We start from the raw sequence: 14,089 nt of genomic DNA, 5'->3' as shown, positions 1-14,089 counted from the left end.
ACCGCCAGCCCGTTTGGCGGTAGAGATGTTTCCTATCGCTAAAGTCCCTGGCGGTAGGCTGTTAGACCCTACCGTCATGGACTCTGACGATAGTAAAAAGGTCAGATCTCGAATTTTTTTCAATTTAGGGTCAGATCTCGAATAGGTTTCGAAAAAGGGTCAAAACACGAAATTTTGCCTTGCCTGGGCAGGACAAATTTCGTGTTTTGACTTTTTTTGATAGTTGTTTCAGATCCGACCCGAGTTACAAATTTTTTGGGATCTGACCTTTTTCTACCGCCAGGATCCTTGGCGGTAGGGTATAACAGCCTACCGTCAAGGTCTCTGGCGGTAGAAAACTTATCCACATCAGCAACACGGACCCCTACCGCTAAACACGATGGCGGTAGCTATATAACCCTACCGTCAAGGTGTCCGGCTATAGTTACAAATACACACTGTATCTGATACTTAGAAAAAATTTACGATAAGGCATGCAACCCCACCATTAAAGACCTTGACAGTAGGCTGTTATACCCTACCGGTAAAGACACTGGCGGTAGAAAAAAGGTGAGATCCCGAAATTTTTGCAAATTAGGGTCAGATCTGAATCAACTTACGAAAAAGGGTCAAAACACTAAAATTGTCCGCTTGGGCAATGCAGGCGCTGCGTCGTGTCCTGAGTGGCGTGCTTGCGTTGCATTGCTACCGGTGAACGAATCGATGGCAAGCCTCCGTGCGTGGGTGCATGCGTGCCGAGGCCGGCTTGCTTCCTTTTCATTCTTCTGCCGGAGTTTAGTTTTGCGGTTCGCATGGAAAGATGCATAGTGGAATGCACAGCAAGTGCAGTAGCTAGCTAGTACTCATGGAAAAGGAGACAGACCTTGGCTACCACGTTGTATTCTACACGTTCGCGCATGCATCAGCAGAGCATTGCAGTGCAAAGCACACGTCTTGTATGCTTGAAAAGAGTGTTAAAGTCGTGAAGACGAACTGGCGGTGGACACCAACGGAATAGATCAACAGAGCCATGTTTACAGGATATACACGGGACAGAACACCAGCAGGTTTAAACATGGTTTTGGAAGAAAATAGTTGCGTTAGTGATGGAATATAGACAACGGTTTTGGCAAATACAGTTGTTTCCATTTGGAATATAAACAACACTTTTGGTAGATACAGACATACAGGGATTAGAGCATCTCCAATAGCATGTGTATATTTCAATGTCACAATGGTCTAAAAAAATTCCCTTATATACACGTCTAATTTTGCATCAGAACGTCTATATACAGGGATCATGACAGGTGGACCGTCGCTGGAGAGAGGAAGAAATCATGACTGCAGCTAAGTTTAGATGACGCCTTCACAATGTCCAGGCGTGGACATTGTCGAGATCGATTTAGAGGATGTGTATATTTGGACGACCATATAGACAAGTTGTTGGACGTCTGTTTTGATTTCACGTCGTGAAAAATAAGTACAGACATTTATATAAACAAGTTATTAGAGATGCTCTTAGCATTTGGATGATGGGAGGAGCACATGCGCAGACTTGGAAATTGGAGCCTCGCGTGTGGCTTTGGCACGACATGTGAGACTAGTGCTTACGCTTGGACCAGACCATGGTCCAACGCAACACCGGAACTCCTCTCTCCCCCCATGTGGCCGATATTGCTGAATATGACAAACGGGCCCAACCTAATAGGCCTACTTATCGGGGGCACATGGTCTATCCCATAGTGCTAAAGAAAATGGAGGAGTTGTTTGGTTCGTTGCCACACTTTGCCACATCTTATTTTAGGCAAATTTGTTCAAGTCAGGTGAGTGTTTAGTTTTAGTCACACCTGAAGCAAGAATTTTTTTATGAGCAATGAACCTCATTTGTCATAGACACAAAAAATATGACAAGATTTTTTTAGGCAAGCCAAAAAGTGACTAACAATTTGAACAACTCAAATAAAAAAAGTGTGGCAAAAATCATGTGGCAATATATGATAAAGATAGTCACAATTCAAACAGGCTTGGAATGTCTGAAACAACCTCACGCGTGTTAATCGAGTGAGAAATACCCTACGAGTTACGGGTAGACCGAAGCTCTTTTTTCCCTTTCCTCCCACCCTCCCTTTTCGGCCCTTCACTACTCTACACCCCCTATCTGTGTCGGGCAAAGCCTGGTTGGCGTCGGCGGTGGCGGGGCCTCCCCTCTCCCGTGCTCGTGAGTGGTCGACGCGGGAGACTTGCGAAGCGGAGGTGTTGAGCTCACGTGGGGCTTGGCAGGAGGGGGGGGGGGTAGCGGTGTTTGTAGGGGATGGTGCACGGATGGGGCTTGGCTAGGTGTGCTGCGGGTGGAGCTCGTGCTGGCAATGCGGAATCAAATTCCAACGTGCTCGGGAGCGACACTTTGGTGCCCCAGCATGTTTGCTCATTCGGGCTACACGAGGCGCCCTCCCGTCGACACGGGGGCATGGCCTTGTTTGGGCCATGCCGATGGTCGGCGTCGGGTGATGGTGGCGTGCGGGTTTTCGTGATCTGTGCGTGTAGATCTAGGTTTGCGTTGTGGCGGGTTTCAAGAGCTAGTCTTGGTCTGGCTTGTCGAAGCTTGCTACTCCCGCACACTGTCTTCTAGGGCTGCCCCAACGATGATGCTGGCTCGCCCTAATGATTTGCGTCCCCGTCCGAGGTTGGATATGGCACTTTGCCTGGGTTCCTTGGCACATGGATCGGCTCTGGTGTTTGTCTGTCCTGGTTGTGGCTGTGCTACGACATGGTAGTCCTCCCTTGCATAGTTCGTGGTCAAGCCTGTGTTCGGCACCTGATGTCCTGGCGGCAGTGGTGTGTTGGTATTGGATGTCGGGGCGGCACCCATGGATAGTGAGGCGAGCAGCGCTGCAAATAGGTGTGGCGATGTGCTTTAGATGGTGAGTCGCAAAGTGGCGGGTGAACTTGTGAAAGCCGTCCCCAATAATGGAGGTCAAGCCCTGATCCGAATCTGGAGTACCCGGTCCGCAGGTGTGGGGTCCTCATTGCGGTGCGTCTGTGATATGTTTTCCATGATGCGGCGGGTAGAGGAGGTCGAGCAAAAGCTTCGCGCCTTAGACCATCGGCGATGATGCATGTGGGTGGCCCTCTCCTCTTGGGATGCCGCATTGACCCTCTCCCGACCTTCCGACACTCAGGATGAAAATCTTTGTCCGCTTCGGCAGATATGACGGTGACGATGCTTAGCATTGTGCCCCTATTGGGGCGTCGCCGATGAGTGTGGAGGTCCCTCAGAGCGTGACGGCGTGTCTTCTGTGCTTCTTCTCTACGACGCGCTTGACGCATTTAGTTTTATGCGTGTTTGGTTTTAGCTTTCTCAGTTTGTTTTGGCGTGTCTTTCATTTGATCAACTTATGGGAATTTTCTTAGCATGTTGCGCCATTTACACATATATTTTTATTAGTATAAATCACGCTCGAAAGCCCTGTTCCAAGCATAACAGATGGAGAGGCACTGATGCACACAAAATGGAGGGCTCAACAACTATGGTCCAACATGTCCGTTTGGTACAGTACTCTACGGCATGGTCGTCTGATTTGTCGATGCTTGTCTCCGAAGCAAATCAGTACAGTACCAGAATATTTCCCCTCATTTGAATAAAACGCCGTGTGTTGATCGTTGCAGCAGGAGATGAAGCAGGGACAGGCCAAGTCACCCGACGACACCTACATTTCATCGTCTCCCGAGCGGCACATCACGGAAGCTGTTCTGCAAGCTCATATGCAACCAATCGGTGTCGAATCAGCGCGCGGCTGGCAGGTGGGCCTACCACATTATCGCATATATAATCTGAATTCCCCTACAACGTGTTTGGCAAAAAATGAAAGGGGAATGAAAGTTTAATGTAAGGAGTTGTATTGAGATTAGACATGGGATGAGTCGTTTTATTTTCAATCCTTTGTTTGACGCATGATGAAAATTATGTGTGAGAGTTTGATGAGAAATTGTATTCCTGTGTTTGGTTCCTGGGAATTGACAAGGAAATAGATAAGGAAAATTAACGTAAGTTATGATGAAGGGCTAAAATTGACTCACTAAAACAATTCCCTTCCAACTCTCACCCCCTCCCCTGTTAATAAAATGGTGGGAGTTGGAGTCTCAAGTCCCATAACTATTCTCTTATCAATTCTCAATCCCCTAACCAAACAATAGATTTGAAGTCTCGTACCCCTTCAATTTTCATTCCCTATCTCTAACTATCCCAACCAAACATGAACATGCTGCTACAAAAATATAATAATCGGAATCATCCCTGATCCGGTGGCGAATCACGTCCGGGCACCGGCAGGGGAAACAAGAATCGTGCGTGCAGAACGAATTAAAAAAAAGAACAATTTCGACCAGGCCTTCCCTACCGCACCGCCGACCTGCCACGTGTCGCGCGCGCCGGGCCGGGCGGGAGGGCATTACGGGCAAAGCGCCCGCGCGCATTGAATCCGAAATAAATACGCCCCGGGGGATCAATGGCCGGGTTTGGAAGGAAATACTGCTACTAGTCCAGTTTTTCTCTCGTCGCCGCCTCCTCCCCATCATCAGTGACACAATAGCGCGTCGTCTCCCCGCCGGCGCCGCCCTCCCGTGTTTGTGTGTGTGTCTCTGACTCTCTCTCCATCGCGTGGCGTCTGCCCCGGACGAGACGGCGGCAGGTCGGTGTCGTGGGGGACGAGCACGAGCCTGCCTGCGCCGACCACGGGTCTCCGGCCCCTGCCTGCCCCTTGTTTGATTCCGAGACAGGCCGAGGGAACCAGGGAGGAAGAACGAGGGGGCGGCGGCGTGCGGAGAGGGAGGGGCGTGTGGGTTGCAAGATTGGTTCGTGTTTTTTGCTCACGGACGAGAGATAATCCACGCCTCCTTCGTCCTCTCGCTTCGTCACAATCTGGTGAGTTCTCCTCTCCTCGTCTGTGATTTCAATCAGTCGCGTGGTTCCGCCGCTGCCGTTTCTTTCTTCCGCTCCATTTTTCGTAGCAATTTAGCCACGACCTGTTTCCTCCGTTGATTATGGCAGTAGCAAAGATCATCTTGGCCTCGAAAAACTTAACATAGGTTTCTCACTCTCGAATTCGTCAGTTGCTTAATAATACTACAAATTGCTTTTTCTTTGTCCTGGCGTGGTACGAGAGGTCATCTTGCTTGTTTGAAAAAAATTGTGCGCACGAGGAGGAGGGGGGAAGAAATCCGGCCTTCGGGTCAAGGAAAAATCCAGAAACAGCACAGCGCTCCTTGTACTTTTGCTCCAGTAGCTTATTACTGTAGTTTGTTTGCTGACGCACCCAATGCTAATTTTTTCCTGCTAAATCACGTGGTTTGTTTTTGATGCCTCGCTAATTCAGCATGAGATGTCATCCAGTATATACTAGAGATCGCGACGTTCCTAAGCTTGTGCCGCAAAAGTCTCGGTGGCAAATCAACCACACGCCATTGCCTACCGGAGCAAAACTCTCGCCAAAATCACCAGCCGTAAGTGAGTGAGTGACCAGCATCAGGAACGCAGCACTCAGCCCCGTCGCGTCGTGATTAATTTGGCGGGCTTTGAATGCGCTCGTAAATGGCTGCTAGGGCGTGAGATAGACCTTTTTTCTTCGAAACAATTCCTTATTTAACATTATTTTAAATTTCGCTTCTTTATTTGACACTGTTTTTTTCCCTATATAACAATGAGTCTAAATTTTATGCCCTTTATAACACTTTCGTCCATTTTAGGCCTAAATGACACCTGAAAAAACCCTTTTATCCCTCATGTGATATGAGTGTGTGCGGAGCAATAGCGCACACACATAACATCAATGCGGGAAAGAGTGCACACACACAGACAGTGGCAGTAGCACACAGGCACACGCACACAGGCACACGCACACGCACACATGCAGCAGCACACACACGCATAGTACACACGTATGCAGCAGCACACACACCAGCACACAACGCGTAGCACACACAACTGTAGCAACACACACACGCACACACGGACGCAGCAGCACACACGCAGCACGCACGCACACACACAAACACGCAGCAGCACACACACGGATGCAGCAGCACACACAGCACGCACACACACAAACACGCAGCAGCGCACACACACGGACGCAGCAGTACGCGTGCGCATATAATCATATTATATAAGGGGTAAAAGAATCTTTTCAGGTGTCATTTAGGCCTAAAAGGGACGAAAGTGTTATAAAAGGCATAAAATTTAGACTCGTTGTTATATAGGGAAGAAATTATTTGCCGATGTCAAATAGGGTATAAAATTTAAGCATGGTGTTAAATAAGGAATTCTCTCTTTTTCTTTTGCGAGTGCACGATTGGTCCTCCTCGCATTCTGCGTACTGTCCACCACGTCTACCAGGCACCACGCACGCACGCACACGGGCCGGGCCGGTGGGCCACGGCGCGCACCGACCTTTGTCTCCTGCCGTAGAGCGCGAGCTACTGGTACGCATTGCTTGTCGACTAGTACGAGTATTGGCTACGCTGTTGTTGACCTGGGCGGCTGCACTGTACTGCTGCTGCTCGCGCGCGCGTGGCCCGCATGCCAGCCGCGGCGCCACCGGTCACGGCCCACCTGCCAGCCGCGCCGGGTGATGTGATGTTACCACTCACTCGCTTACCATGATCATCATGAGAGATTAACGTGAGGGTGGGACCCGTGAACTGTACTGTCCGTAGAGTTACTGTACGTGGACTCGTACGCATACGTTTAGGGCTGGGGAGTAGAGGTACTTTTTTGTTGTCGAGACAAGAGCGGGAGTACTCGAACAGTGAAAGTGTGAAACCAGGGCGGCAGCGGTGTGCGTACGCGTGACTGTTTGTAAGCCAAAGCCGTTGCAGCCTTGCAGGGTGCAGTACACTGGCGCCACCACACAGCAAATTTCTGAAAGTGCCGCTAGAGGTACCGAACACTTGCACCTTCTTTTTTGAAATGCTTTGCACTTGCAGCCTGTTTGGCGAACACTTGGACAAGGGAACAAGAGTCTGCATAAAGGTGTTTATGAAGTGATTAGGCAGGGGAAGTAGATTTTTACTCCCATTCCCTTATTTGGCATATGATGGAAATTGACATGGGATAGAACTCTGCTCACGAATTAACAGGGTACTCTGGAAAGAAATGGTGGGAATTGGGTTCCTTAACTCTCAGTCCTCTTCCCACTTAAACTCCCATTCCCTCTAATCAAACAGTGAATTTTTAATCTCCTTACCCTTTAACTCCCATTCCTTATCTTTAATTTCCGTGAATCAAACACGCCGTTGGTTCTCACAGTTCGGGTTTGGTGTGTGTCTTTTCCTTTGTCATTATTTCACCGCACCCTGCAAATAACACAACCATGACTAGTCCAACTCTGAATTGTCATAACCAACAGCGACAGATAATTTCCTTCATCAGTCGCACTCGGCGTGTGTGGCACCTACGCACTCACCGGCAACTACACGTCGATTACAAGTGGAAAATTAGTACTAGTACAACCTTGCAGCAACTCACCGTCCATGATTACGACCGACCCACCGTCGAGTCCTCTGCCACAAGTTTATATTATCACCGCTGTAAGATTAAGATTAAGGTTGCTGTAAGACTAAGATTAAAGTTTTTTTTGGGGCCACCCATGCCGTAAGATTCTACCACCAACAGCAATCGACGCGTCGTGAAGAAAGAAGCCATTCATCGAACCTGACAATCACAGAATATACAGATGATAGTATTAATAATAGTATATATACCTTTAATAGCAGTGGTACCATCGGCATTGCTGGTGGACGGACGTATTTGGTTCGTCAGAATCTATTCCCCGCGGCCCAATTGCTGATAACCAAATACCTTAATCCGACGCGATTTGACGTTGGCGCGGCGCATCATGAGAATCCTACCCCCCGCATGTGCAGCGGCATCATACCGTCAACCGGGGAGGGAGGTGGCTGAGGCGTCATTAGGCTAAGTGGCACGTAGTAGCACTATATAATTTGCTGCCATTGGTACATGAATATATAATACATGGATTAACTAGAGCAACATCTCTGCCGTTACACAGAATTGGCCTTGGTTTTATCCGTTTCTCTCACCTTGGATGCGAAGGTGAAGCAGAAAATTTTAGCCTGCAGTGGTTCTGCGGGTGCACGTGAGCCCTGAAGCTCTTCTGGGGAATAAACTGTGCCGATTAGTCCTTTAGCCTGAACGCGTAGCGCATCTTTTTTGTACCATTTGGGGCATTTTTTATGCGCAATTTTCACCCAAATCCCTGCGTGTTTGCATATTTCGGTAGGTGACCCTTTTGAGCCTGAACTCTGAATATGAAATTACTGCCAGGGCCTGGCACAAGTTCATTCAAGGAAAGGGCAATTAGGCATGTCCGTGCTGGGTGCTCTTGACTTCCTTTGTGTTGTGTTGTCATATGTTTTCTGGCCCAGCATGTAGTACGACCACCATGTCTCAAAAAAGGCATGAAATTCCCGCTGAGAAAAAGATAGCCACGTGAGATCGATCACCTACTACTCCTACAGAACCAGCGGCGGTGGACACAAAGATGTTTGGGGCTGTACTAACTCCTAAGGCCTCCTTTGGTTTAGAGGAATTTCATAGAAATTCTAGAGGATAGGATTCTTATAGAATTTTTTCCTTTAGAGCCCTTTGGTTCATAGGAATGGATTTTTATTCCTACATAGGATTGGTTCCTATCCTCCACATTTCATAGGAAAATAAAAATGAGCCTAGACTCAATGAAAAAATTACTTTGGTGTCAACCAAATGACATCTTCCTTCCTATTCCTACTCATATGATTTGAGATACATGTCATCTCATTTCCTACAAGATTTCTATTCCTACGATAATCCTATCCTATGAACCAAAAGGGGCCTAAGTGGTAGGAATCATTGCTGCTAAAGCCGGGAGCTTAGTGCGACAGCACAGTAGAGCTCTGCAATGTGCTGTTAAATGTGTGTGATCGGCATCCTCCAGCCCTTTTTCTGGACTTGTAAGCGGTGCCCACCAGGAATGTGTCACTCGAGACGCACATGCCACGTTTTCTTGTCAGGTTTGCGTATGGAATTACTGGTCTAGTAGCAGTGGAGACACTAACGACGAGGGCGGGCGATTAGCCGGGGAAATTGGGATTAACATTGGATCCGTGCTTGATTTGCAGATGTAGGAACATTGGAGGGAGTAAACATTGCTAGCATAGGACATTGTCGGGCTGTTTTGTTTTTGTAAAGAAGTACTGAAACATCGAAGCAAATAAATTATTAGGGTTTAAAGGGCCTCGAGAGGTGTCGCGGGACGGACTCTGCCCCTCGGGGTCCTCTAGAGTTGCTCTAGACTTTCATCGGGGTCTCGTCCATTGTTGTGTCGAGCCATTTTTCTATTAGAACGGCACAGTTCCAAATGCGCGAAAAATAGCACCCCATAATGGGGGAGTAATTTACCCTCGATTCCTACCGAAACCGGATAGATTTTTCCGAAAATTCAGTGGGGAATTGTTGCCATGTGTATTCAAGTTCCACGCATACTAGTTTATGACCCTTGTCTTTGGGAGGCCAGCGCCCTCCTCCCTCCCACGATGAGTGCACCAAACAACACCTGCTCATAACTGTGGCACTTGCAAGGCTCCAAGGGCAAGGCCATTGCTGTCAGCCAAAAGCCGTGCCCTTTATTAGGTTTCGCTGCCGCCATGTGTGAGCCCCGGAAGCCCTCATCATGTAGTCTGCGTCCGTGCCCCTTGTTTCGCGTATGTAGGAGCGCCGTTGCTGTTAAGGAATTTATTAAAGATTACTGTATGTATGTGCGTGGGGGATTAGATTAGACCAGATTATGGCGACGATTGCATTCACATCGCATGTCGACGCCGACGCCGCTCACTGTCGCTGATGACGGAGCGCACGCACCTAAAATAGTAAAGAGTAAATAGTGTGGATGGAGCCCGTCCCGGTCGACCGGGAGCCGGTGCGTGTGGTTTGCGTGCCTTGGCCGGCTCGCGCTGGTGGCGACTCGGCGATGGAGATCACTTGGATTTGAGAGGGAGATGGCGCTGCGGCTTGTCGTCCACAGACATGCCAGGAAGGCGCCGCGACATCCATGTCGAATCATTTCCAAGCGTTTTGGGCGCAACCGTGTGCGTGTTCGGTCTTGTCGCCGCGACTGTTGGTGCCACTATCGGCGGGTGTTTGGTTCCATTGCCAACGTTCGGCCGCTGCTGTCTTGTGGCGAGCGGTACGGTGGTAGCGAGGGGCGGCTTTTGGGTTTTTGGCACGAGCGCGGCCGGCACGGCTGCGCGAGGCTCACGCGCCTGCTTCGCTTTGGCCAGGCGTGTCGGCACGTGTGCGCGCGTGTGGGGCTCCCCCCTCCGCCTCCGGTGAGTTCAACGGTTGAATGCGCGCTGACGAGGAGCGTGCCCGTACGCGTACCCGGGAGATGACGGAGACAAGAGGAGAGCGCTCGCCGTATCCTGCCCCAGTTTTTTTCTCTATCGATGACATCCAGCACCTATTTATCAGTTCCTAGATTTGGTTTGTCAGGATTAACTACTAGTGGCCTCTTCTTTTGCACGAATCAATTTTTACCCTTGAGTAAATTTCTTCTGGCTGGAAGATGAATTCTTACCGTCAAAGCTAGAAAAAAACGACTGTTTGTGCCTACCTCTACCGCATGGTGTCATCGGTAGGAGCACTGCGGCACAGTGATACGCGTCGGCATGCACGCTCCGCTTTTACTTTACAGTATCCCCCAAATATTCCTGCTGAAATTTATCCCACTCCTCCCACCTTCGTCCCCCCCTCCCTCTGCAGAGACAGCACACCCGAGCCAGGAAGGAGCAGCGGACGGAACCCAGCCACAAAGAGGGGACGGGAAGCTGGAGGGGAGCCGCTGAGCAGCAATGGAGGCGCATATGGCGGCAGCCCGCCCGCCGACGCACCACCACAGCCACGGCCACCAGCAGCAGCAGCAGCAGCAGAAGGCGGCCAACCTGGCGCGCACCTTCACCAAGCTGCTCCGCCGGAAGCGCTCCGACTCCGCCGCGGCGGCGAGGGCCGGGGCCGGGCCCAAGGAGGCGGATGCGCCGGCCTCCGTCGCCGGGGACGACTACGACAGCTCCCTGGACGCCACCACCCCCACCACTGCGACGGCGCCCGCCATGCCGTCGCTCAGCAAGCTCAAGCTCTCCGGGAACCTCGCCGCGGCCTACTCCCTCGACGCCTTCTTCAGGAACGCCGCAGAGAAGAAGGCCGCCGGGGCGCAGCAGCCGTCGCCGCCGGCCGCCGCGCCGGATGCGGCCGCGGACTCCCTCCTCGCCAATCTGTTCGCCGGCGTCTCGGCCGTCAAGGCGGCCTACGCGCAGCTGCAGCTCGCGCAGTTCCCCTATGATGCGGAGGCCATTCAGTCCGCGGACGCTGCCGTCGTCGCGGAGCTCACCAGGCTGTCCGACACCAAGCGCAGGTTCCTCAAGGACCCCGCCGGCGCGGCCAGGGACGCCGCGGCGGCGGGCAACACCGCCCTCTCCGCGCATGCCGAGGAGCAGCGGCATCTGCTCAAGACGTACCAGATCACGGCGCGCAAGCTGGAGGCGGAGCTCCGGACGAAGGATGCGGAGCTCGATCGTGCCAAGGGCTCCCTCGATGCGGAGCTCCGGGCGGAGCGCGCCATGGAGGTGCGCCTGCATCCGGGCCGCACCCTCGCGTCGCTGGACGAGCTCCACGTCTCCGGCCTCAACCCCACCCACTTCCTCACCGCCCTGCGGCACGCCGTGAAGTCGATCCGCTCCTTCTCCAAGTCAATGCTCAGCTCGATGCAGGCGGCCGGGTGGGATCTGACCGCGGCGGCCGCCGCCGTCCACCCAGGCGTGCCGTTGCGACGGGCCGGGGACGCCAAGTTCGTCTTCGAATCCTACGTCGCCATGAAGATGTTCGCCAATTTCCACCGGAGGGACTTCAATTTCAGCTTCCTGGACGAGCGGGAGTTCTACGAGCGCCGCCGCTTCTTCGAGGAGTTCACGGAGCTCAAGGCGGCGCCGGCCAGCGTCTTCCTCGACGTGCGGAACGGCCGGTGGAGCGGGTTCGGCAAGTTCCTGCGCGCCAAGTACCTGTCGCTGGTGCACGCGAGGATGGAGACGGCCTTCTTCGGGCGGCAGGAGCAGCGCGGCATCGTGAGCGCCGGGCCCGGGTTCCCGGAGAGCTCGTGGTTCGCCGAGTTCGCGGAGATGGCGCGCCGCGTGTGGCTGCTGCATTGCCTCTTCTACGCGTTCGACGGCGGCGAGGAGGAGGACGGCGCGTCCATCTTCCAGGTCCGGACGGGCGCGCGGTTCGCGGAGGTGTACATGGAGAGCGTCAACGAGGGGCGCACGGAGGACGCGTTCTGCACCGCCGCCGAGGACCGCACCGTCGGCTTCACCGTGGTACCGGGGTTTAGAGTCGGCCGGACGGTGATCCAATGCCGCGTGTACCTGGCGCGGCCGGGCCGGCGGCCGTGAACCGGTTGTAGCAACAAATTAGAACCGTCCTGTTTGTAGCGTCCGGCGGACGACGACGACTGGGGAGGAAAAATCCCATTTTGGGGCGGCCGTCGAGGTCTCTCGCCGGCCGCCGGCTGGGGTGGTGATGAAGATCATGGTGGTGGTGGGGGTTATGTATCTATTAAGGGATGTAGCGATGTGATCATAATATAAGTGGCAATTTCAGTTCGGACCCATGATCCAGTGTTCTTGCTGTCTTCTTGTCTTGCAGTTTCTCTATTTGCCCGGCATTCTTGCTCAATGTCAAGTACTGATCAGCTATGCAGCGTTCCACTTCATGAGCATTCTCTTCCTGATGGTGTATCACCAAATTTGAGCATTTTCTTTCTGACGGTAGCACAAATTTTCTGATCTGATCAGGTTCGTGTGCAGATTCCGAACTGCACGTTCGTTCATCCGGTGAACATGGTCTGAATTCTTAGGCCTTCTTTGATTCATAGAATAGGAATTTTACAGGAATAGGAAAATCATAGGAAGTGAGATGACATGCATCTTAATTCCTATAGAGAAAGAAATGTCATTTGATGCATAGGATAGAGTCTTAGCTAATGTTTTTTTTCCTCCAAAATGTGAAGGATTGATTCCTATCCTACATAGGAATAGGAATCCATTCCTACAAACCAAATGACTTCAAAGGAAATTTTCCTTTATAAATTTTATCCTATAGAGATCCTATAAAATTCCTACAAACCAAAGGAGGCCTTGAATGGTGTTTTTGTTCCCATTTTCGTTCATCCGGTAACAATAATAAACTGGTTTTGGTTGTTTGTTGATGTGGGCTTGGTGGCACGTACGTTGGAACTTGTGACCTGCTGTTTTGCAGTTGGTTGGATCCCCTTGGTGGCTTGTGATCGAGCGCGAAAAGAGTATGCCATCACAAGGAGGCGTATGCCGCGGACTAGTTAATAATCTTGCTGCTGGCCTGTTTGTTTACGCACACGGCGATACGGGAGCAAGACAAATGCTGGTAGAGGGAGGAGAAAGGCTCTCTCTCTCTCTCTCTTTGCTTACGCACATGGCGATACGGTTGGGTTCTATAAGTTGTATATGCTGCCATTTTATTTGGTTTTCATGGTGCAAGATCTGGAGAAAGGCGGCCACTTATTGTTTCGATTGTGTGTCAAGGTAAAGGAAGATACTTGTATATTTGTTCCTTTCCACCAAGCCATTTTGCTTCTGCTTTTGTGGTTGTAGGAGAGTATTTATTTAGGGACGATGATAGCCTGTCTGAATTGCATTTGTTTTCGGACGGAAATACAGCTGCGTGGCACTGAACCAGCTGCAAAGATGCGGAAAGAATTGCATTCCAAGTCTAGGAGTAGGAGTAGGGCTTTTTGTTCCATCACCATTGTCCACCTCTGAGCTGCTTGCTGATTGCCTTTCCTTTTCTTCTTCTTTTCTTTCTGGGGATGTCACAACGGCCATTTCTCTGTCGTTCGGACAATGGCCCAGGCCAATCTGGATTCGTTGGTGCACTCAGCCCATTAGCCCATGGATAACTAAGTGTGTCTGATAAGCCCGTTTGGACTTGGGTCGTCAAGATTGTACTACTTACTTTTCATTTGCACAAAAACTT

At 51.2% G+C, this 14,089-nt stretch overlaps 1 protein-coding gene across 1 annotated transcript; it reads left to right on the top strand.

Annotated features, from left to right (window-relative positions):
- Positions 1–4,487: 4,487 nt before the first annotated feature.
- LOC125543176 lies at positions 4,488–12,689 on the top strand. Its single transcript, XM_048706430.1, has 2 exons — positions 4,488–4,900; positions 10,793–12,689. Exon 2 carries the CDS (start codon positions 10,882–10,884, stop codon positions 12,469–12,471), a length of 1,590 nt encoding a protein of 529 aa, XP_048562387.1. The 5' UTR covers positions 4,488–4,900; positions 10,793–10,881; the 3' UTR covers positions 12,472–12,689.
- The last annotated feature ends 1,400 nt before the right edge of the window (positions 12,690–14,089 follow it).

The sequence above is a fragment of the Triticum urartu genome, chromosome 3, assembly GCF_003073215.2.
Source record: "Triticum urartu cultivar G1812 chromosome 3, Tu2.1, whole genome shotgun sequence".
Lineage (NCBI taxonomy): Eukaryota > Viridiplantae > Streptophyta > Magnoliopsida > Poales > Poaceae > Triticum > Triticum urartu.
This window is presented reverse-complemented; position numbering and strand designations above follow the sequence as displayed.